Source organism: Mustela erminea, chromosome 11 (assembly GCF_009829155.1).
Source record: "Mustela erminea isolate mMusErm1 chromosome 11, mMusErm1.Pri, whole genome shotgun sequence".
NCBI classification, from domain to species: Eukaryota; Metazoa; Chordata; class Mammalia; order Carnivora; family Mustelidae; genus Mustela; species Mustela erminea.
Genome location: NC_045624.1, coordinates 45,484,347 through 45,507,296, shown reverse-complemented (window position 1 = coordinate 45,507,296; position 22,950 = coordinate 45,484,347). Strand labels below are relative to the sequence as shown.

The window sequence follows — 22,950 nt, the reverse complement described above, 5'->3', positions numbered from 1 at the left end:
CCGGCTGCAGGGTCCCATTCCACGTGCTGAGGCAAGAGCAGGGACAGGGTCTGGTGCGGAGGAGCTGGGACACAAGCCTTATCCCCTCCACTCACGTGAGGCAGGCAGTCGGTGATGCTGCCCCCATTCCAGCTCTCCCTGGGCCTGTGAAGCCTGAAAGTCATTCTTTCCTTGTGAGTGTGGTCCCCAGCCATGCCCTTCACAGGATCCTCTCCACCTCATCCCTCCATGGGCGCCGCCTCCAGGCAGCCTCGGACCCCCAGCCCACACGGAGCTCTCCACTCTGGGACCTCCCTCTTCTCCCCATCCCAAATCCCAGCTCTTCAGTGAGCACTGGTTATTGTACCCTAGTCTTGTCCAGCCTAGTTTCCTTCCTTCCTTCCTCCTTCCTTCTGTGAGCTGACTTGCCATGTCCCTGCTCCTAGAAGTCTTGTGGGACTTTCCTGGGGGAAAGGGGTCAGAAAGGCCTAGAGAAATGGCATTTGAGCTGAGGGCTGATAGACTGTGGGGGATTGGGTTCCAAGCAGAGAAAGGCCAGGAGAGAAAGGCCTGGGATAGGGGAGATATGCCAGCTGGCAGCCACTGTGGCTGAGGTGAGCATTGAAATCTTCCTCCTTCTAGAACAGCAGCGGCAGGGCCCTCCCAGCCCAGAATGTTCTTAGGGCAGCCTGCATGTCAGGGGCTCTGGGAATGCTGAGGGGAGAAGGTAATGGGTGAAAGGGTAAGTCAACCCCCCTGGAGAAACTCCCCATGATGTCTAGCCCTTTTCCCCACCCTGTGTTTCCTGGAACTCCAGTGCTTACTGGGACATTAATTCCTAATGAGGCTCCGTGGGAGGAGCACCCCAGTCTGGTCAGAGCTCCAGCCTGGGAGGCGGTGGTGCATTGTCAGGCCCAAAATGGAGATCTGGACATTATGGTTGCTGCCAGGACAGACAAGGGAGGCTTACTGCTCCCTAATGTGGCCCAGGACACAGATCATTCTAGGTTTTGTTCCAAGCACTCCAGCCTTATATAGTAGATGTGATCATTATACCCATTTTACAGATGTACAAACTGAGGTTCAGATAGACTCCATCACTTGCCCGTGCCACAAAGGACACATTGGTGTCAGGATTTGAACCAAGGCAGCTGGCCTCAGCGTCCTCCCCCTGACCCCTGTGTTGTGTTCCTGCTCCTGCAGGAGTTAATGAACTCTGGGCCAGACGGAAGCAAGCAGAGGTAAGGTACTGGCCACACTGCCAGGGATGGGAGATCGGAGGTCAGGAGAGCACTGCAAGGCCCATCAGCACAGGAGGCAGACCCGCGGCTCCCGGTGTGAGGAGGACCTGCTGGAGGTGGGGCCCGAGGGCTACCATGTGTCCTCCCAGTGACCCCGTGAAGCAGGGACTGGCATCATCATGTTAGAGGTGAGAAACTGAGGCTCTGAGCGAGGAGGTCCTTCATGGTCACAAATCCCAGGAGGCAGCGACCAGGACTTGTCCTAGGATGCCCCACAGCATAGTGCCTGCCACAAAGGCAGAGAAAGTAGAGACCTAGCTCATCAGCGCAGAGCATCCTGGGATCTCCCCACCCCCACCCCAGCTACTTTTCCAGATGGTAAGGATGCTCATGGGAGACCCTCCTTGAACTTCACCATCGCTTGTGCACAGGCAGGGAGGGAGGCAGAAAGCAGACTGATGTTTCCACCTCCTGGACTTCAGACATGGTTCCCTGCCCCGGAGATATCCCTTGCTCCCTTCCAGTTCTGGGTACTGGGGGTTTATTGGGGTGCTCCCAACGCAGCTCAGGACCCTCCTCTCACTGCTCCCCTGCTCTCAGCTTCCAGGACTACCCATTTGCCAGGGCAGTTAAACACGGCCGGCCTGTCTGTGCCACGGGCATCTGTGGAGCCCAGTGACTTCACCATATGCCTCCAGAAGCCTGGATACCCCTCTGGTTCCTGGGCCCTGGGGGCCTGGTCCTCACTGGGTGCCTCAGCTTTCTCCTCCTGTTGGCATGCTCTAGGCAGGTGTAGCCTCAAAGGCCCTCGCCCAGGGGGGCGTGGGGCCCTGGCTGGGCCACAGAGAAAACCCAGACAACGCCCATCGAGTTCTCCAACTCGAGTGTGCACAGCCAAATCTCCCGGGGCCCTTCGTCTGAATGCAGATCTTGGGCCCACTCCAGACATTCCCAGGGGAAGGCAGGGGACCCTGGAATTTGCATGTGGCACAGGAGCTGCTGGGACATTGCTGGAAGGAGCAGGGAATGAGGAGACTTTACAGACAGACCCAATGCTCCGTGTCCTGGAGGAGCCCAGCTGGGAGTCCCCTGTTGCTGCTGGGGACACTTCTCAGCCTCAGGCTTCCTCTGGTGCCTGGGGAGCTAGCTCAGACTCACAACAGAAGGACCTGGAAATAATCAGGTTTCATGTCCCCAGGGCCACCTCCACTGACAAGGGAGGAAGTGTGTGAAGTAACCCAGCTTCCAAGCCTTCAGCGGGGGATCCTTCTGACACTCTTCCACGTGGTTGTCCCCATGGAAGTTGGCTCATCCCCTCACCTTGGCTTCCCCACCTTTTTTTCTACTCCCACCCGTCGCTGTGCTTCCTGGGACCACGTCCTAAATGAACGCCTGGCACCAAGTTCTTGTCACATGGCTCTAATTCTGGTGCTCGCGTGGTCTTGGGCAAGTAAGTGGCTTCATTAAGCTTCCTGAGCTTCTGTGTCCTCACTGGCCCAAAAGGGACACCAGAGAGCCTGTCTTGGAAGGTCAGCATGGGTTAAAATACTCATGGAGAGCCCTGAGCCCCGTGCCTGGTCCACAGTGGAACCCAGTGTCACACACCTTTCCCATGACAACAGCCTCCTGCAAACTGAACCAGCCAGTTCACTTCCCAGAACCCAGAAATAAGCTTGGTCGTGTCTTTCAGCAGCAGCAGGGCAGCCATGAACCATCAGGGGAGGGCAGGGCTGGCGGGGTACGGAGCGCATACCCAACCCCGAGGACCAGCCCTTGTGTCTCAGCTCAGCGAGCTATTAGTGGTAACCTTGGGCAGGAGGTTTCATCTCTCTCAGTTTCTCCAGCTGTAAAATGGGGATCATAATTCCCATTTCCAGCCACGGATGATGCGAGATTTGGAAGTTACGAAGATGAAGCTTCCAGACAGGCTTGGGGGGGGGGGGATGGGAAGCTCCGTCAGTGCAATACAGTAAGGGCCCAAAGGGAGATGCAAAGGGCTGTTGGGCCAAGAGGTGGGGATGGAAGCGGAGAAAGGGTCAGGGAGGAGCAGGCAGGGAGAGGGGGCTGACACGGGGTCCCCCCATGCCCATCTCCCTTTCTCTGTTCATTTTCTCACGCTGCCCAACATCCTTGCAGCCAGGGGGCTCCCTCCCCACTATCACCAAAGCCCGACCCAGGCCAGCCTTCTTGGGGGGGAGGCCAGATTCACGAAAAGCCCTATCCCTCCAGGATGGGCTCTGAGCAGCTGGCAGGGAGGGGATGAGTCTCAAGGGGTTTCCGTTCACACTGAGGGTGGGGACGAGTGACTCACTGCAGCTGGGACTCCAAGGACAGTCACTCCCTCCCACCCCCAACCCTCTCCTCGACTGCCAACAAGGACTGGCTTCTGCCTCTGAAACAAGGTGGAATTTCTGACGGTGGAATTTCAGGCAGTGGGTAGAAAACCTCCCTAGTCATCTCCAGGTCATATACAACAAGGGCACTCCAAAGATGGGGGACAAAGGAATCCCTGAAGAAGTCACAAAAAGGAGGAGTTGGGAAATGAAAGAGATAAACAGGGACTGTCTGCAGGGTAGACCACAGAACCGCCAGCAGGCACCTGCTCTTTCTATCTCTTCTCTCTCTCTCTCTTTCTCTCTCTCCCCTATATATCCCACCAGAGGCGGGGGGCCCTTTAAGGAAGCTGGTGCGTACAGGAGCCTGAAATTACCAAGCCTGAAATAAGTCTTACGTAAATGCCAATTTCTTATGGGGCTTTTTTGCACGTCTCTTTTTTAAAATGTATAATATATAATGGGTTCATTTTTGCAGAATGCAGCCTCTACTTAAACTCCACCTTAATTAAAGCTCGTTGTGGATTAAAGACATGGTAGCAATTATACCTTCAATGCGAATACATTTGCCAAAGGGTCGGGAGCTGGACAGGGAACAATTGCTCATTACGCTTCGTTCTAGTACCACTGTTCCAGGCTGGGGGTGGTGGGCTGGGCCCCAGAGGGGGTCGCTGGGGGCGGACGGGGGTAGGTCTGGGCTGAACAGAAGTCCGCACACCCTTCTCTTGCCATTAATAGCTGCCCCCTCACCTGGCTGTCTCAGTACCTGGCAAGGGGACATCAGATGGAGGAGGCACTAGAAATCTGCCAGTCAGACCAGTCAGATAGTGGGGGGGGGGTGTGCCAGGAAGTAGGGTGGTGTGTACAGAGGGTGTGCAGGACGGCCACTCCAGGCCACATTCTTCCCCAGCATCTCTGCCGGGTGGGTCCTCTGCTGCCCTCCCATTGCCCGGCCCCATCCCGGTCCCTACGGAGGACCTACCAGGAGCACAAGGATGATGGGGCCTTGGTAAATATAGTCCACCAGGTCACCGGGCTCCTTGCCAAACCAACACCTGCAAAGATGGGGAGGCTCTAAGTGGCCTGCTCAGTCCGGGTCTGGCCACCACAGTAGGTTTGGGTCCAAGGTTCTCTGGCTTGACCCTTCCTGCGACCCAGTCTCTAGGGCTTTGTCTTCTCAAAATCCCTGGGTGGATGGCCCTGGACCCTCTGACCATCCCGGCTCACCCGTGGGCTGCCTTTTGCCCTCCATGGAGGGTCTGGTCTCCCCAGCTGGACTGAGGGCAGGCCCTGGGTCTCATCACCCTCCTTCTCACTCCCCTACCCCGTTCCAGACTGTGGATGTGTACCCAGTGCTGGGCAGACAGGAGGCTCATGAATGAAAGCAGAGCTGGGCTCCCCCTTGCTGGCCCAGGGCCCAAGCACCCTGTAGCACCTGTTCCTGTATTCCTTGGAACCTGCCGCTCCACGTGCCAGGCACTGAGCCGCACAAAGCAGCAGGTGGAGAGGCGGACGGCTTCTCCAGCCCTGAACCCCGGCCTTTCTCTGAGCTGAGCCTTATTCACCCGGTGAAGGGAGCCTGTCGCTAGCAGAGGCTTGATTATTCTCGGGGGATGCAGGTGGGTGTAGAAGCTCGGAGTCCAGGGGAGCCATGGGGCCGGGATGCAGTCTGGCTCTGTCAGTCACTCCCACTAGACCTCAGGAAGGGCCACGTGACTTTGGGAAATTCTGACTGTGTCCTCCCAAACTTTAGAGATCATTCAGTGCACCCTGCCTTAAACAGGAATCTCCTTGGTGCCTCCCAGCGCTAGGGTTTTGGTCTTTGCTTTAACACCCCCTTTGGCAAGAAGCTCACTACCTTCCATGGCGGCCTTCTTATTCTTGGGTAGTTTTAATCATTAGGAGCTCTTCCCAAAGCTGAGCTCTTGGAGTCCACTCCGGTTCTGCCCCTGCCCCTATATCTCCAGCTTCGGAGACCTCTTAGAGATTTGTGTCCAGAGACTGACATTCCCTTGCCCCCTCTTGTTTCAGCTGGTGACATCCAAGTTCCCAGCTTCTGCTTGGCTGACGCACGGCCGGAATTGCCATCATCTGGGTGTGGCTTATATACCAACAGCTCCAGGGCAGGGAGGGTCGCAGGATGGGACACTGTACCCCAGGCAGGGCCGGGGATTCCAGAATAAAACAAGTGCCCCTGCTCTGGCCCCGGGTTCTGTGAAAGGCTCATGAACACCCTTGGATGGGTTCAAGGCTGATGGCCTCTAGCCCTTGGCCTCCTCTATATTCCCTGGGCCAGACATGCTGCTCTGAGGAGGAAGCCTTACTGAAGGCTAAGGGGCTTATGCATTAGGGCATTTGAACGACCAATGATCCCTAACTCATAACACCCAGTACACCAGTATCTCGGGGTGCCAGGGATATTTTCTCAATATAGGGGCCATGGGAAAGTCAATCTGTCCTGGTAGGGCTTCAACTCCTGCCCCATGGCTAGGCTGGAGCCCTGGCTTGACCTTTCCTGACACCCCTCTGACCCCCGAAGCTGGCCGGTCCCACTTACTGTTCGTTTTCATAGTAGAGCTTGCCAATGGCCCAGGCAGCAATGATAGGGCAGGGGATACCTGAAAGAAGGAGAGACACAGGCTATGGCAGACAGACAGATGGATGAGGACCCTCCTGTAGAGCACAGGGTGAGGGGACCACAGGGGCCTGGGACCAATCACCCAACTGCAGGCCATCCATGGCCCCATCCTGACCCCCCTTCTCCTCTCTCAGCAACCCCCTCTAAGAGGGACAGACAGATGAAGGGACAGCAGAGTTTTCTGAGACCATTCGATAGAGAAATGGAGCTGGTCAGCTTCTTTCTCGAAGCCAGAGACATAGGTCTTTGGCTTCGTCTTCCCAGGCAAAGAGAGGAGGGGTGTTTGTAAAGTGTTCTGTTAGAGGGACTGCTTGCTTCTTCCCCACCAGCAAGGGAAGGGAGTGGCTGCCTCCCTGGCCTGTCCTGGGGATGGCGGGCAGGGGCGTGCACCTGTCCTCAGACCCAAGATGAAAGGAGGTGACCTTGTCAGCACTGCCCCCTCCCCACTAGGCCCCAGGACCCTCAGGGACCCTCACACCATCCGATGAAGAGGAAGAGCCACTTGCGCAGGCGCTCGGTGGAGTAGGTCATGACGATGGCCGTGTGCAGGTAGCAGCCCTCGACGAACATCCAGAAGAAGTTGGTCACCACGAAGTAGTTGAAGATGGTGGTGACACAGCGGCACCAGACCTGCACGGGGCAGGCGGTGGTCAGGGGCTGCCTGGGGCCAGGGCCCAGTGCACAGTGTGGGCACCCGCCCAGAGTTACCTCGTGGACATGCATTCTACCCTCTAACCTGGCTCTGGGAAGCTTCACATGCCTCCTAATTCTGTCTCCCTGTTTGGGGTGAAGTTAAGGGGGCAGCTGGCACTGGTCTCTTCTTGGGCTGCTCTCCTGCACTTTCTGACCTCGTTTTCATAAAGAACGAGGGAGTCTGGCTCTGAGCTTTCTGCAGGCAGAGGCTAGGACTGAACATCACTGCTGTTTCCACGGTCAGTTTTTCGAGAGTCATCTTTGAGCCATAGCAAGGTTTCCATTTAGGGATGAAATAGGAAATCTCACGTAGAAAAAAAGTAGTGAGTCAATTAAAAGAAAGTTGTTGCATAAATAATAGTGCTGGGTTATGAAGGAGAACTGCAGCCATCGGGGTGATTCTCCAAAATCTCTGGGTTTGGAAGATTCTGCGCTTAGGATGATCACAGCCGGCTCTGGGTGGAGACTCACCGTCTCTGGGGCAGGTTGCTGTGCCCCTCTGAGCCTCAATGGGACACAGAGAAACTGCTAATGGCACCTAACAGGGCGGGTCATGGAGATGCAGGCTGGTTAAGATGGGCACCAAGAAATGAGGGTTGTTGCAATTTGCCTTTGTCCCTGTCCCTTTGAGCAGGGCTACCCACCCTCCCAAGTACCCTGCAGAGGGGAGGGGGGGAGCAGGTGGAGAAAAGCTTGTCTAGGGCCACAGCCAGCCATGGCCAGCTCCCAGGCCTCCTGACCTAACCATCTTTCCCCAGGCTTCTTCCCCAGGGCACCCTCAGGCTGAGGTTGAGATCTGGGGAACGGTGGCCAGGAGAGCCCGTGATGGGAGTTCTCTGCCCCGCAGACACCACACGCCTTCTCTGTCCAGCTCCAAGGGCACCGGCTGTCAGCGGTCCTGGGCTGAGCTGTTCTCTGCCTCTGTGTCTTTCCCCCAGGGCCCTAGCCCCAATCTCAGGCCCCACGTGGTTGTCTGTCTCCTCTTCTCAAAAAGGCCTGCTGAGGTGGGAAGCCAAAGGTCACCTCCTCCCAACCCTGCTTTTTCTCCAAGTCAAGTGACATCTTATAAGTACAAGTTAGTATGCGGCTATAGGGCCCCTCAGATTGGGTTGAACTCAGTGAGTGCCGAGGCAGAGCTTAATGAGGGGCAAGTGAAAGGTCAAACCAGGTGGGGTGCCTGCTCAGGTCTACCGTCCAAAGAAAATGTATTGAGAAGTCTTTAATGGTGTGCCACAGGACTCTGTGTTTGGCCTCGGGTTGGTCTCGGGATTTGCAGTAACTTGGACAGAGTACAGCAGCCATTGGCACAACTCCAGCCTGTGTAGCTAACACATGGGATGCCCTGGTCAAGATCCTGCTGGCATTGCAGGGTCATGTAACCTCCCTGAGCCTCACTTTCCATGTCTGCGTAATGGGGAAAATAACCCTGACAGGTCTCTCACTGCAATCGAGATAAAGTTCAATGGAGCTTAGTTCTAGCTGCTTCTTCTCTAAGGGGTCTTCGGGAGGTCCTAGATTTAGAAGATGAGGCTAACCCAGTCTGGTTTGAGGTTTGCACTGCTCCCAAGACCCCGGCCTGGCAGCACGCCCTGCCCCACCACTAGCCAGCCCTGACTCTGACCCCAGCTCGGGAGGGACAATGATCAGGGTAGAGGTGAGCTCAGGTACGGGTCTCCACCTGAGGACTGGGTAAGAGAGGTGGGTGCCCCCAGTACCCGGAGCCCCCCAGCCCCAAGGGTTCACCCGGTGACCTCATTGCTCTCATGCACTTCGTGGTCAATGAGCTGCAGCAGGAACCATGTGACATTGCGCAGGATAAAGGTGGTGATCAAATTCCAATGAATCACATTCCGCAGACAGCGGATACTCCTGTGGGAGGTCAGGCAGGATTGGGAGTGAGATAAGCAGGGCTCTGCCTGGGGTCAGGAAACAACTGGGACTGGCATCCCCAGTCCCCCACCCTCCAGGCCAGGTAAAAGACTCAGCCTCCGATGAAGTCAGGGCTGCCCCAGGAGCCACATTCCCCCTGTGGTGGCCGCAGTGGGATCTCTCTGAGCCAGCCCCGGCACCTCCCCCAGACCCCTCTGTCCACTGGGTTCATGGCCCTGCCCCACCCTGCCAAGTGGAGGCGAGACTGTCTGGGAGGGGTGAAGGGGGCACTATGGGGGAAAGGGGCAGGGAAAAGCAGCAGGCCATGAGGGGGGTTGGGGAACTCACCGCAGGGCCAGGAAAAGCAGGAAGGCAGCCACGAGGGCGGCCACAGAAACACAGTGACCCAGGTAGTTGACAACAAGGGCGACGCGGTAGTGCAGGTCGTACTTCCTCTGCTGGACAGACAGACACACAGGCAGATGGAGGCATGGGGCACACAGAGGCTGGAGCTGGCCACTCCAGCTACGGCCCCCCTGTGTGTCCTGAGCTTGGAGGCAGAAATGGCTTCAAGTATCATCACCACATCTGGCTCCTCGCGCTCACTCCCGTCGGCTGCGGGTGGTTCTTGGTACAGACAGACAGATGGCTGCAGTCAGACCCCCTGATGTTCCCCAGAATATGCCTGACATGATATCTCGGGATTTTATTATCTTTTTAACTCTGGACAGGGAGTTGCCACAGCTGTGTTTAATCTCAGCTCAGACCCTTGCTGGCTGAGTGACTGAGGGCGAGTGGATTTACATCTCCGGACCTCAGTTTTGACATCTGTATAATGGGGCAATCCTGTCTACTTGTCTCAGAAGCAGCAGGCTCGGGGAGGTCTGGAGGGGGCCCTGCGATCGGTCTGTCCCTGATGCAGCAACAAGGGGGCGCAACGTCCGTAGAGAACTTAAGAACAATATTAACACCAAATAAAAGCCCGTCTCCTTTTTATGATCACTATGTGCTGGCAATTTTAAACAGAGGCAGGTAAAATACTCCTTCTTTCCAGGGCAGGCTCCCCTGACCCCACGCCCACCATGGTTTGCCACTGCTCAGAGGGGCTGAGAGAGGACAGAGGTCTGGGTGGGGGGGTCTCCTTCTTTATGACCCATCTCACTTGAGTCTCCCATGGCCCCATCACAGACCCCCTTTGGCTCACATTTTGTAGCATCCCTTTCTCAGGGTAGCTCAACCTTTTCCCTCTGAACCTGGATTCTTGGGGAAAGCTGCAGACTCACTGGGGGCTACAATGGTGAATGAGGAGGGGGTTGGCCATGGGACGTGTCCTTTTGGGTCAGGAGCGAGGTGTAGCTTCAAAGGGGAGGAGGTCGGCACTGCACGCAGCCTGGAGCCCAATTCCAGAGCAAGGGGGCTGCTGAGGTGTAAGCAGGACCCAGATCCCCTTGGGACCCAGCCTTCCGGAGACAGTGCTTGTTTCCAGATGGAGCCACAGAATCAGAATGCTTGATGGGAAAACTGAGGCCCAGAGGAGGAGGAAGTCACACAGTCTGTTAGATGTTTGGGACATGGGCCACAATGTCATCCCCTTCTTGTGTCACATGCCAGAGATGGTTGTGTCCTCTGCCAGCCAGAGCTCTCCCAAAGGTGGATGTCTGTGTCCCCCTTCTCTCCTGTAGCGTCTCTGAGCAGGGAACAGGACGTGGAGGCAGGGGGAAGAAGTGCAAAAAGGTATGGCTGGGCTGCATAAGGGCTGGTTCTGTCACCCTTGGGATGCTCTATGCTCAACCTGAGTCCTGATACCTGTACAGGGATGAGGGGTGTGCAAGGTGGGGGCCACTCACCTTATCATCCAAAATGGGCTCACACTGTGAGTAGTTGATCCGTGAAGCCCATGTCCCATTCTCCAAGCACTCTCGATAGGCATTCCCTACAAAATATGCCAACCACCAAGAGGCAGGTCACTCCCTTCCTCAAAAGCACTCCCTGGCTCCCAGGTGCCCACGGGATAAGGTTCATACTTCTTAGCCTCTCTAGGTCAGGAAACACAACACACGTTTAAAAGTTCACAGGAGGGGCGCCTGGGTGGCTCAGTGGGTTAAAGCCTCTGCCTTCTGCTTGGGTCATGATCCCAGGCTGCTGGGATCGAGCCCCACATTGGGATTTCTGTTCGGCGGGGAGCCTGCTTCCCCTGCCCCTCCCCACCTGTCTCTCTGCCTACTTGTGATTTCTATCAAATAAATAAATAAAATATTAAAAAAAAAAGTTCACAGGAAAGTCATTTAGGTGAAAATTATGCAAAAGGCTTACCACACATGGTAGCTAAAATGCAGAATAAGATTCATTTTTTACATAATCTTTGACTAGCGTTTTGTATACCTTATTTAATTTTGTTTGGAATGGAACCTGACTGGGAGCCCTGTTGTGCCTGCAGATTTGCTGCTTTCCACACACCAAATTCCTATTCTTCTTCCATTTTATTTATTATTATTATTTTTAAAATATTTTGTTTATTTTATTTGACAGAGAGTGAGAGAGCACACGAGCAGGAGGAGCAGCAGAGGGAAAAGGCTCACTGCTGAGCAGGAGGCCGATGCAGGACTCGATCACAGGACCCTGGGATCATGACCCGAGGCAAAGGCAGCGGCCTAACTGACTAAGCCACCCAGGTGCCTGTCTTCTCTCACTTTATATGCAGGTGATCCGTACTAATTCCCAGCAGGAGTTCTGTTTAACACCAGCTACCCTTCACAGAGTGGCTGCTCACCAGACCGATCTTGATACGCTCATCCCTTCAATCCTCCCGGCAACCCCATGAGTAATGGTAACCCGTTTTACAGAAGGGGAAACTAAGGCACAAAAAGATTAACCTACTTGTCAAAAGCTGTAGAAATGAGAAGGGGTAGAGCCAGGATTCAAATCCAGAAGGTCTGGCTTCAGGTTGCACGTTCTAAACCCCTTGCTACCAAGCAGCGGGACACAGGAACGAGGGACACCTGGGGAAGCGGGACTGTGTTGCCGACCTTGAGCTGCGGCTGCCTGTGAGAGCACTGTGTGAGATCTCTTGGTGTCTGACAGGAGTCTGCCCAGACTCTTCAGAGCACCAGTGTCTGATGGCCACAAGTGCAGGCTCCATCCTGGGGGAACGCAGGAGGATCAGAGAATGCTCATCTTTCCTGCGCATCTTTCATCTTTCTTGAAAACTGAGCTTGACTGTAAGTCCTAGCCCCCAAGCCACCACGTCCAGGTAGCCCACACTCAACCTCCAGCCAGGACGAACCTCCCACCTGAGAATGCCAGAGCCCTTTGCCAGCCTCTGCTTTGCCCCATGAATGTGAAAGTGATCTCCCCTACTTCCTTACAAATTCTGAGTGATCTGTGGTTTGGGGGTGACTTATGCTGGCTTTTTCAGCTCTCTGGCTAATGGGAAGTTATGTGTGGATTATTCTTTTGGGTTGCTGTCAGATATATACTACAAAGCTAATTAAAATAAGTAGCTCCCAGAGCAGAGAGTCATAGAGCTGGAGGGGGAAACAGATTGCTTCTGGAAACAATGAGTTCTGAAATAATTAAATTACTTAAAAAAACCACTTCTGTTGAGCTGACAGTGAGTTCAAAGCAGTGGGATTCAGGGAGCACTTGTTGAGGAGCAGAAACAATGGGGGAGAGTCTATTAGCTTAATTGTTTTTTAATTTGGTGCTCTGAGCTCAGAGAGTCTTCAGGCTCAGGATTGTTACTGGCCTAAGGATCCCTGGTGGGAGTCGAGATGATCTTGACCCCAAAGTGAGGACACTAGCCCCTTACCCCTAAACGTGGCACCCACATCCACTCTTGGGTTATCTCCTTCCTCAGGGCAGTTTTACTACAGAAAGAGAAATTTCTACAGTTAAGAGAACCCGATGCATAAGGTTAGTGATGTTACTGAACTGAAGGTCAGCGTGTAGGGTGAGTCAAATAGACCTATGTAAAGGTATCTGGGGGAGGGCTGGTCCTTTTGTAAAACTAATAATCCTTTACAGATAAGGGTTAAGGGTCTTTCTCTACCAGCTTGTCTGAGGTGAGACAGGTCCTAACCCTGGCTCTGGTTCAAAGGTCAGAACATTTATCTTCTAAGGATGTGTTCATAGATGTTATCCAGCTTTCCTGGAGTTCAGTGCTAAGCCCTTTCCTCCAGGAAGGCCTCTTTGATTGCTCCCATCTCACAGATTTCTCTCTTCTGAGTCCCGGACTCCACCCCACCCAAGAGTCCCATGAGCCTGAGCCTCACACTTCATCCCTTGCTCATACCCTGGCCTGAGTTGTTTTGGAGTGCGAGTCTGGTCTGGCTGATCGTTGTGGGGCTAACCAAAGACAGGAACTCAGAACACTCTTCCAAGTGTGATATCTCATGATGGTAATAAGCATGGGGTAGGCCTGAGGAGGGAGGGAGTCATGGTAGAGATGCTGCAAATCTGAGACTTTCCTGGTCCCTTACGTCAATGCCTACCAGGGGTGCCAAATTTTAAGACTTCTCTATCCTGGCTTTCTTTTCTGGAAGACACCCCCCTCTGCCACCGCTCCACATGGCACTTGGCATTTGCCTTGGTAGGCCTGGCATATAGCTGGCTCTGTGCCAAACCCCCCCACCCTGAAACACCCTCCTCATTCTCACTGACAAACCCCTTCCTATCTTCGAAACCATAGGCCAAGTGCTCTCTCCTCCCGCAGGCTTCCCCAGCAGCCCAGGCATTCAAGCCATCTCTTTTTTTCCTCTAAATGCCTCCTCTAGGCCTTGCCATCTCTCAAAACATGGGCCTTCACATTCGACTGTCCTTGAGCCCCACCAACACATCCCTGTGCCGTCACCTCCAGCCCACCCACACCCCCACCTCCAGCCCACACACGCCCTACATTAGCGAGGCCAGTTTCACAAAGCAAAACTCATCTTGACCACAGCTATGATATTCTTCCTCCTCTTCTATTCTAATGAATTCTATTTATTTTCTATACAAATGCTGGTCATGACTCATGAATTTGACTTCACCATCCACTATGGTGCTCTGACCCGTAGTTTGAAAATCAAACATCACGTTTAGAGCATTTGCCATAATTCACAAAGGGTTTCACCTTTTTGGATCTGATCCTTTTTTTTTCTTTGCTTACTGAACTGGAGCTCCCGGGGGACAGACAGGTAGGCAGAGACCATAGGGGGGGTCCCCGGTTCTCCCCCGGGAATTAGCCATGAAGTACATATTGGCTGCAACAAATGAACTCAGATTTGCCAACACCTTGGAAAGCAGGGTCTGAGCTATGGGATGTGGTGGTGGAAGGAGGCTCCCCTCTGGGGGCTCAGTCGTGCCTGGAGATGAGGTTTTGGCTACAGACTCCAGGTACCAGAGGCCTGGAAGACAGATGTGCCCAGCTCTTCGGGGGAGCTTGCTAATGAGGACACTGAGCCCTCAAGCACAGCTTTGGACAGGAGAGAGTAAGACAGAGTAAGACAGAAGAGCCCCCCCGCCCAACCACCAACCTGGAAACCATGGGAGGATGGGCACGCAAAATCTGAGGGCAGGCGGCCGGACCAGAATCTCAGAGCTGGATGCCGTGAGGTCCGTGCCTGTTGCCACAGCAACCCAAGTGCCCCTGCCAAAGATCGATGCCGGTGGTGTGTGGTGTGGCCTGCCAGGGGCATTAGGGTCTAAAGGATGCAAGCAGGGTCCTGTCGTGCAGGGCTCTGTGGCCTGGGAATGCTGCTCCCTATTTCCCGCAGTGTGCCAGGCCTCTTCCCTCTAAGTGCCCTGTCCTGTCAAAAGCCCCCATTACCGTGGCCTGTCCCTCTTTCAGATGCCGGCCCCTTTCTGATGAGAGCTCCTAGTTCAGGCAGCCATCTAAGCGGTTCGGAAGTCTGGCTGTGAGAAGAGGGGGATTGCTCTTCTAGCTGTGGTTTTGTCTCTGGCTGGCAGGCTAAGTGACCTTAGCTAAGTCCCTGCCCTCTTGGCCTCAGTTTCTCCTCTCAGTTAAAGTGATGTACCTCCGGGCTCCCTGCTCAGTGGGAAGCCTGCTTCTCCCTTTCCCACCCACCCCCCTGCTTGTGTTCCCTCTCTTGCTGTGTCTCTCTCTGTCAAATAAATAAATAAAATCTTAAAAAAAAAATAAAGTGACGTACATCATTTTTCAAAGATGTTATTGTCATCTCAGGTAGATTGGTTATCTGTTGTGTAGGACTTTCAACCCGCTGAACCCAGTACTACCCTCGAGCTATGTGACAACTCCAACCGTCCCTGTATACTTTCAGGGGCTCCCTACATGGGCACTTCTATGTCTGACAGTCTAACTGACAAGACATGGGAGACAGGGACCACGAGGGACCGTTTTTGGGTGACGGTTATGGGGGAAAGATTTTAAGGGACAGGTGGGGCACAGGGAGTGAGTGGGACTGGTGGAGGGGGATGGATATCTGGGGAAAACGGACAAGAAGTTAGGTCAAGGAATGCTGGCAGGGAGGTGGAAAGGGCCAGAAGCACTATTCACTGAAGGAGTGAGGTCACTGTGCACGACAGGAATTTTCAGCACTATGGACAGCAAAATAGTACCACTCCCCACCAAAGCACATGGATGGCCTTGGAGAGCTCCTGAAACACAGCCCTCAGGTCTGCATTCATCACACTGATTTGCGAAGCTCTTCAGGCCCAGCTTCAGCCCCAGCTTCAGCCCCAGCTTCTTCATGGCTGTTCCAGCTCCCTGAGGGTTCCACTGCTCCCTGGTGGGCTAGGACTGCTCTTTCGCAGCTAGCTCAGGGGGGTAGGGGTGGGGAAGGCTTAGGCTGCCCTCTCCTCTGGCTGTTCCCTAAGAACTACCCAGACTGAGTACACAGGGGCTCAGGATGGACTGAGGTGGTGCTGTTATCTATGTGACTAGCTCTGAAAGAGGATGAGAGTCTCAGAGCAGGCCGAGAAGATAGTCTGCCACCTTGGGCGCCAAGGATCTGCCAAACTGCACAGCAAAAGCCCAACAGTCTTACCTGAAGGAGGCACCTAGGTCTCCTACACAGGCCACAGGGGGGCTGAGCCCTGCTGTCAGAAGGGCTGCACTATGAGTGCAATCCCACACGGGGTAGGGGCTGTCAGTCCCAAACCACAAAGCTGCAGTCAGGCATCCTCCCACTGCCAGCAAGAAAGCCTCCCCTGGTCCCAGGAAAGCATCCTGGGGACTGAGTCAGTAGGCATCTTCCTGGGAATGTAAGAGGGGGAGGCAGCTTCTCCCTCATTTGGTCTGGAGGGGCCCAAAGAGGGACAGTGACATGGTGGGGGGTCACCAAGCCACCGTGTTCTAGAAGATGCAGCAAACTGTGCCATGCCTGCAGTGTCTTAGCAACTTCATGTCCAGATCCCTGGGGCAGAAAATGCCTGAGGGGCCAGATACCCAACCCTCAAGCCCCCTGACTGATTTTCCCTGGAAGGTGATGGCCATGATCTTCCTGTCCTGGCTTGAGGCCCTGCTGGGAGATCTTTGCCTTTCACCTTGGTCACCTTTCTTATCTTTTGTGGAAAAAATATCTCTACTGGCTGGTTGAGGTGATGATGCTATGGGGCATGACAAGTTGCTTTTTGTGTCCAGTTAAGACACCATCTGGGGGAGTGCTGCTCACGGTACCAACAGCGTAGTTTTCCGAGCTTCCCAAACAAGGCGCTTCTCCCGGAGTCAACACCCCTGCATTGCTTAGATGCTGCGGCAGTGGACCAAAGCTGGCCTGCTCTGGGGTCCAGCTGGGACATTTCCTGTCTGGGTCTGATCACAGCCCACTGGGTTGCTCCTCCAAGCTCTGAACCAGCTTGACCTAGAAGGAATGCTGGGTTGAGGGTCTGGAAACCTGCCATCATCAACACAAACCCCAGGTTGGGAGGGACCTCCCCAGGGCCAGCTGCTTAGGACATCTGGAGTGAGAGGGAACTTCTAGTCCATTTATTCAGTATTGTGTGCACACTGCTCTTGCGGCCCCAACTGTCCATCTGGACCTCCAAAAACCCTCAGCTCCTCATTTCCAAAGGACTTTCTGCTCATGATGCCTTTCCATCCTTGAGAGGCGTGGTAGGGGAAAATGTCTATACTTACAGCAGACAGTGGGCAAACTGAGTCAGGGAGGCACAGAGCTGCTTCATGCAGCCCACACAGGGCCCATGAAACAGGGAAGAGGTGTGACTGGAATCCAGCTCATTGTGTGAGACCACGGTCCTCCCCAGGGTTGATGCAAGTGGAAAGAGATGCCTACCAGCCAGCTCCAGCCTCTGTAGTGCGGGGCTGCCTCCTGCCAGTCATCCCTAGCAACGCTCAATGGGCTTGTCGCCATGACGCCAGCCTGCGACCCGCACAGGGAAACAGGGAGGAGAAGGCGAATGGGGGACCCCTGAGGCAGAGACTGCCGTGGAGAAGAGGAACATCAATGTTGGGGGACCGTGAGAATTCGCCAAGCTCCCCCCGCCACCTAATACAGAGATACTGAGATCCAAAGAGGAGAAAGACCTGCCCAAAGGTAAGATAAGCAGTCCGTGGCCTGGCCAGAATTACAACTGGCTTTCGACCATAGTTTCTGTGAAGTAATGTGGGGTGGAGACACCTTCGACGGGAATCCTATGTCCTCTCTTTACCAACAATGGCATTGCTCTGGAGGGCCAAGGATCTGCCTCTCTCTGGAGGCCTCTGGGATCAGACCATTCCTCCTACTGCTCCCTCCCACGGTGGGGTCACAGACTTTCAGTGGCTCTCACTGAAGCCACTTGGCCACACCACCCAAAACGAGGACAACTATACTTGCCGTGAGCAGGACCCTCGAGGACATCATGCTGAGAACACAAATTCTCCTTATTCTGGGCCTTATTCTTTACTCACCCTGCTGACAGCACTCCAGCTGTCCACGGAAACCCCAAGCAGCTGTGTCTCCCCAGGTGTGACAGGGCCTCACAAGGACAGCATATTTTCTGTCCCCTCCACCCAGATGAGGACACTGGGACGTGTATGAGGGGGGACCTCGCTGTCCCTTGGTGAATCAGGGCACAACCAGGACTTGGATCTGCCTTCCTGGATCTGCACTGGGTTCCTCTTGCTCTCCCTGACCCCTACCTCCACAGGTGTAACAGGAGCTCCCCACCAGGCTCTGGAGGACCTGGTTTCGGATGGGTAGACAGCACTTGGGGCCCTTGGGGATGGTCCCTGAGAGTCACTGTGGGTGGGGCTTTGCTGTGGGGTTCCAGACTCTGCAGGTGGTTGTTTGGGGCTGGAAGTCAGGCAGGTAAGGGTGCTGCCGTTCTGACTTGACTGAGTAAGGAGGAGGAGAGGGGAAGGGGCAAGGTTAAAATTCTCAGGCAGCCTGGATTTAGATCTCAAAGGTACATCCTGAAAATCAAGCAGTGTCCCCCCCCACCCCAGAATATTCCATTCCTGCACCGTGGGGCTATGGGTAAGCAGCTGGCAGCACTACCACCAGCAGAACTGAGGCCCATGGCCTGGACTGATGTTCAAAGCCTCCATGACCCTATTCCCTCTACCATGTCTCCTCTCCATCTGTTTGCACTCTCCCTTCCAGCTGGCACATCTCTGGCCCAATTTTTCAAGACCCTCTCCAACAACATTTCCTCCATGAAGTCTTCCCAGCTTGCCTTCCCCTCCTTTTGGACTCAACCTCCTCCCAAGAGCTCCTACAACCGTGACTGTGCTATTTCACTTAAGAGCCATTATCAGAAAGCTCTTTTCAAGAGTCCCTCTCTCTCAGGATGCCTGGAGAGCTCAGTTGATTAAGCATCTGACTCGATTTCAGCTCAGGTCATGATCTCAGGGTTGTGAGATGGAGCCTGGCATCAGGCTCCACTCTGGGCGTGGAGCCTGCTTGGGATTCGCTCTCTCCCTCTGCCTTCTGCCCACTAGTGCACCCTCTCTCTCTAAACAAAGTCTTTTTTTTTTTTTTCTTTTTTAAGTCTCTCTCTCTCTCTCTTTCCCTCTAAAACAGGAGCCCCTGGAAAACTCAGGTCTTTCTCGTGTTTGAAGAGCTTGTTTCTAGTAAAGAGGGCAGTACTCTCACGAACCCGGTGAGAGGTGAGATGGGCAGGAAGAGGATGTGTGAGAGCTGGAGGGTTCCTGGGAAGAGAGGGAGGGAGATCAGGAGTGGTGGCACCCTTGGTCCTCTCTGAGATGAAGGGTCCTCAGGCGGGGAGGCAGCTGAGACATCACTGTCACGCTGCTCGGTTGCCCAGGTCTAGGCATGCAAGGCGGAAAAATGCTAGAGCAAGGGCCAGAAGTTTTTGGAACCAGCATAGGCCATTTGGTGCCCTGGCTCTCTGTGGGATGCTAGGGAAGTCCTTTCTGGGCTAGTCATCTTCCACCCGTAAGCAACAGAGGAGGTGAGGGCAGCACTCGAACAAGAGGCCTTGCAGCTGGGAAGTTCTAGAATGTCTGGATGGCCAGCGGGGTATCCACTCTGCTCAGTCTCTCTTCCCTCCTCCTCCTCTTTGCCAAACCCTCAGTGACGGCCAGACATGTCCCACTTTCCCTCTCTCCCAGCACGAAAACCATTCTTACACAGGGTTAACTTCCTGCCTCTGGGACTCAGGGGTCCAGATGTGAATAGGTCTCACTTGGGGACAGAGAATGTAGACCTGAGTTTTTAGATTCCCAGCTTTGACTTCCTCAGCCTAGAGGGGAGGCTCTATTTGGAACCCTCCCTGAGGCTCATACCCTCATATGACACAAATGTGGAGCCTCCACTGCTCCAAGACCTTCAAGAACCGCTCCCAAGAACCTCCTCCAGGAAGTTTTCCAGGAATGCACCTGGGCCCATCAAGCCCCTCTTTCCAATCCCTGACTATTAGTTTGTGTGAGTCTGGTCTTGAGGCAGCCTGGGATTCTCTGAGGGCAGGGTTCAGCCCTTCTTATCACCATGTCTCCTCAGGGCTGAAGAGGGGATTTCTACAGAAGCAGGCTGACCCAGTGGGAAGATGCCCCTGGCTGGAGACGACACAGTTTATGTGTTTCCAACACAAGCCATGCTTCAGCACATCTCTAGAGTGGGGCTCTGGGAAGTATGGACCCCCAGATCTCTCCATGGGTTTAGGTCGGGTGGAGTGTCTTTTTATCCCCCTTGTCCTGGCAGATGCCTCTGTGCACATGGGCCCCGAAGTTGCCAACAGGACACGGTGGGAGTCTGATAGCAAGAGACTGAAGCTGAGCCATGCTGGATTTAGCAATTCTGCAGGGGGAACATGGGCCCCATGTGGGAGGGAACATCCCCCCCCACCAACCACCACAGCCACGAGGGCCCCAGGAACAGGCAGGAGGAGGTGTTTGAGCAGGGAGAATAAAATGAGGAGGAGGGAGGAGGGAGAGAGAGAGGCCTGAGGGAGAATGGAGGGGAGGGGTGGGAAGGGAAGGGAGAACCGGGGGAAGAGAGCTGGAGAGGGAGGATGGAGGGAGGCAAGGAGGAAAAGAGAAAATAGCAGAGATCGAAAACAAGAGAGAAACAGAAAGAAACAGAAAATACATCCAAAGACAAAGCTGGAGCCATACATGGCGAGGAACAGAGACAGAGACAGGGAGACGCACAGACACCCGCACTCAGGATGGTGGGAGGTGGCAGGAAATGGAGTATATTGCCTATTTCAGGCTAGTCCGTTTCCTTTCTCCTTGCAGACAGGGAGACTGAGGCCCGGAAGGGGATCAGACTTGCTCCAGTAGATACTGTGTGTAGACATTATGATAGAATTTGAATCTGCATCCCATATGGCCTCCAAGAAACTTGCGGGGAGGCAGAGGCCACCTCCTGCCCCAGAACTGAAATGCCGAGCCCTCACCTTCCAGAGCCAGGGTGTGTGACCTAGAGCCCCCCACATTCTCCCGCCCCATCAGAGACACCTGCCCCCAGGGCATTGGTGACCTGGGGTCCACAAAATGGAGACAGGGAGAAAGGCTCCCAGCGGCCACTGTAGGAAGCTTCAGCATCTTGGGAGGTTGGTGGCAGCCGGACTGTGGCCCAGCTGGTGGCCAGGTCGCACTCAGGGAGAGCAGAGTTCCCTTACTGGGTCAGCTCTGCCCTGAGCTCTTGGCTAGGGGCCCAAAATCTGGTTCTTCAGCCCACTCGGTGATGCCACAAGCTCCTTGATATCTTTTCAACTAATCGGTTCTCTGTTTAAGCCAACACAGTTGTTTTCTGAGAGGCAGCAGAGCCAGAGTTGGAATCCTTATGCTGTTACAAGTCGTGTGGCTTTCAGAAAGTCAATTAACTTCTCTGTGCCTCCATTTCCCCGTGTGTCGTATGAGGATAACACTACACCTCCATTAAAGTGTCAGCATAAAGATTAATGCATTAACACAGGTCAAATGATGACCCCGGCCCACAGAACCTGGGCCACAGAAATGTGGGCAGTGGGGAGAACCCTGGAGGGAACTTGGACACACAGACATTTCACTTGCTTCTGCAGGGACTAGCTTGTGTGGCCATGGACAAGTCCCACCCTTTACTTTGGCTGTGCTGCATCTGGACATTGTCTCTGGGTAAAAATTATCAAGACTCTGAATGGTCCTCCCCCACGGGCCACCTGTACCTGTCAGCTAACCTCACATCCAAGAAGGCCTTGTCTCTAGCAGAAGGCGCTTTCCTGGGCTTTCCCCTTCCAGCAGACTATGTTCTGGATGGACATCTGCACTCAGATGTCCCACCAGCTCCTTGGGGCCAACATACCTCCACCTAAGCTCAGCATTGTCCTGGTGTCATCCCTGACTCGTCCTGAGTCCCCATCTCACCCCAGTCCTGTATATTCCAGGTGCCCCGGTCCCCCGCTTCCATCCCCTCAGTTGGCTCCTGCAGCCCCCATTAGACTTGGGCAGCTGTAGTAGCCTCCTGATCCCTCCTCTTGTCTCCGGAGGCTCTGGGCCCCACAGCAGACCTCCTTTGCCCTAGGCTCTATCCTGCATGGGCAGCAAAACCCACTGCACCACCCTGCGTCACCAGACCAATATCCGCGTGTCTGCTCTGGTCTGTTTCTTTCTCCTCCTACCTACACTCTGTACAACACTCACCAGTCCCGAGGGACATCTCCTGTCCCTGTTTCATGGGACAGTCCCATGGTTTCATCTCCTCCTGTGTACCTGTTCCACTTTCACCTGCTAAAATCTTCCCTGTCCCCCTAAGTCCAGCTCTGTGGGCGAAGCCCTCCCCAGTCCTCCAGAGTGGAGACATGAGTCCTTCTGTCCCTCTAAACTCTCCCCGAAAACTATCTCTTTTGGAGGCAACATTGCCCCGTGGTTAAAAGTATGTGCTGTGGATTTCTCTGCCTGCACTGGTGCCTAGGAATGAACTATAACTTGGGAAAGTCACTTCATGTCTCTGAGCATCAGTTTTCCTGACTGCAGTATGGGCATAAAAGGGTTACATATCTCGGGGGTGGGGCATTGAGAAGGTGGAGATGAGTGGGATCACCTGGGCAAAGCTCTCCCCGTGGTAGCTGGCACCTGGAAAATGATCCGCACTTGGACGATTTGTGGCAGATTCTCTGTGCTCAGCTGAGTGGAAGAAAGTTCATGGGGACTAATGACTAGCTGCTTTCTTACCCCAGGAATGCCGGCCCTCTGAAGAATGAGGCTTCAGTGGGGGGTTGGCTGCAGCCTAGCAAGAGTGGGCAGGAAGAGGAGCCAAACTCTTCTTCCTCTTCCCCAAGGCTTCTCATTGGAGCTGTTTTCCTCCCTGCATCCTTCGTAAAGGAAGGATCCCACCGCAAAGGCAATGGGGCAACAGGAAGCCTCGACCAGGAGGCAGGGCAGGGGAGGAAGCAGTCACCACATTTCCATTGCCATTAGCTTCTCTGCTCTTCCCACCTCAGCTGGCTGCACTGGCTAATGGCCATGCTCCCAGCACCCTGTGCTCCGGTTTCCCAGCAGCTACTTTGGTCCAAATTAAGAAAATTGCTCATTAGGTACTGGGAGCTAATTGGCACTCCATTTGCCAACCTCGGGGGCGCCCTGAACTTTTCTGAGCCTCTCACTTGATGTGAGGGGAGTGGTCTGGTATGTGCTCCAACATCTCCTTCGGGATGTCTCCTCTGCCTCACCTGTCCCCCTTCCCCCATCCTCCACCCCCCTTGCTCTCCTCCATCAGGGCGTTTGTCACTCTGTATTCCCTTTGTCTGTTGCAATTGTGAGCAAGGGCCTCAATGACAGCACAGTGGCCAGCAC

At 54.4% G+C, this 22,950-nt stretch overlaps 1 protein-coding gene across 8 annotated transcripts in view; it reads right to left on the bottom strand.

The window, feature by feature from the left end:
• The window catches only part of CRHR2 (corticotropin releasing hormone receptor 2), a 47,400-nt gene that overhangs the window by 6,335 nt on the left and 18,115 nt on the right, over window positions 1-22,950 (bottom strand). For 6 of the 8 annotated variants that reach the window (XM_032305582.1, XM_032305588.1, XM_032305585.1 and 3 more), the window contains 6 exons: window positions 10,601-10,686; window positions 9,102-9,211; window positions 8,636-8,753; window positions 6,668-6,821; window positions 6,111-6,171; window positions 4,536-4,608 (listed from right to left, as the gene is read on the bottom strand). In XM_032305582.1, the coding sequence (XP_032161473.1) occupies window positions 4,536-4,608; window positions 6,111-6,171; window positions 6,668-6,821; window positions 8,636-8,753; window positions 9,102-9,211; window positions 10,601-10,686 (602 nt within the window). The remainder of the gene's footprint in view (window positions 1-4,535; window positions 4,609-6,110; window positions 6,172-6,667; window positions 6,822-8,635; window positions 8,754-9,101; window positions 9,212-10,600; window positions 10,687-22,950) is intronic. The other 2 variants (XM_032305583.1, XM_032305589.1) reach the window with 1 other exon arrangement.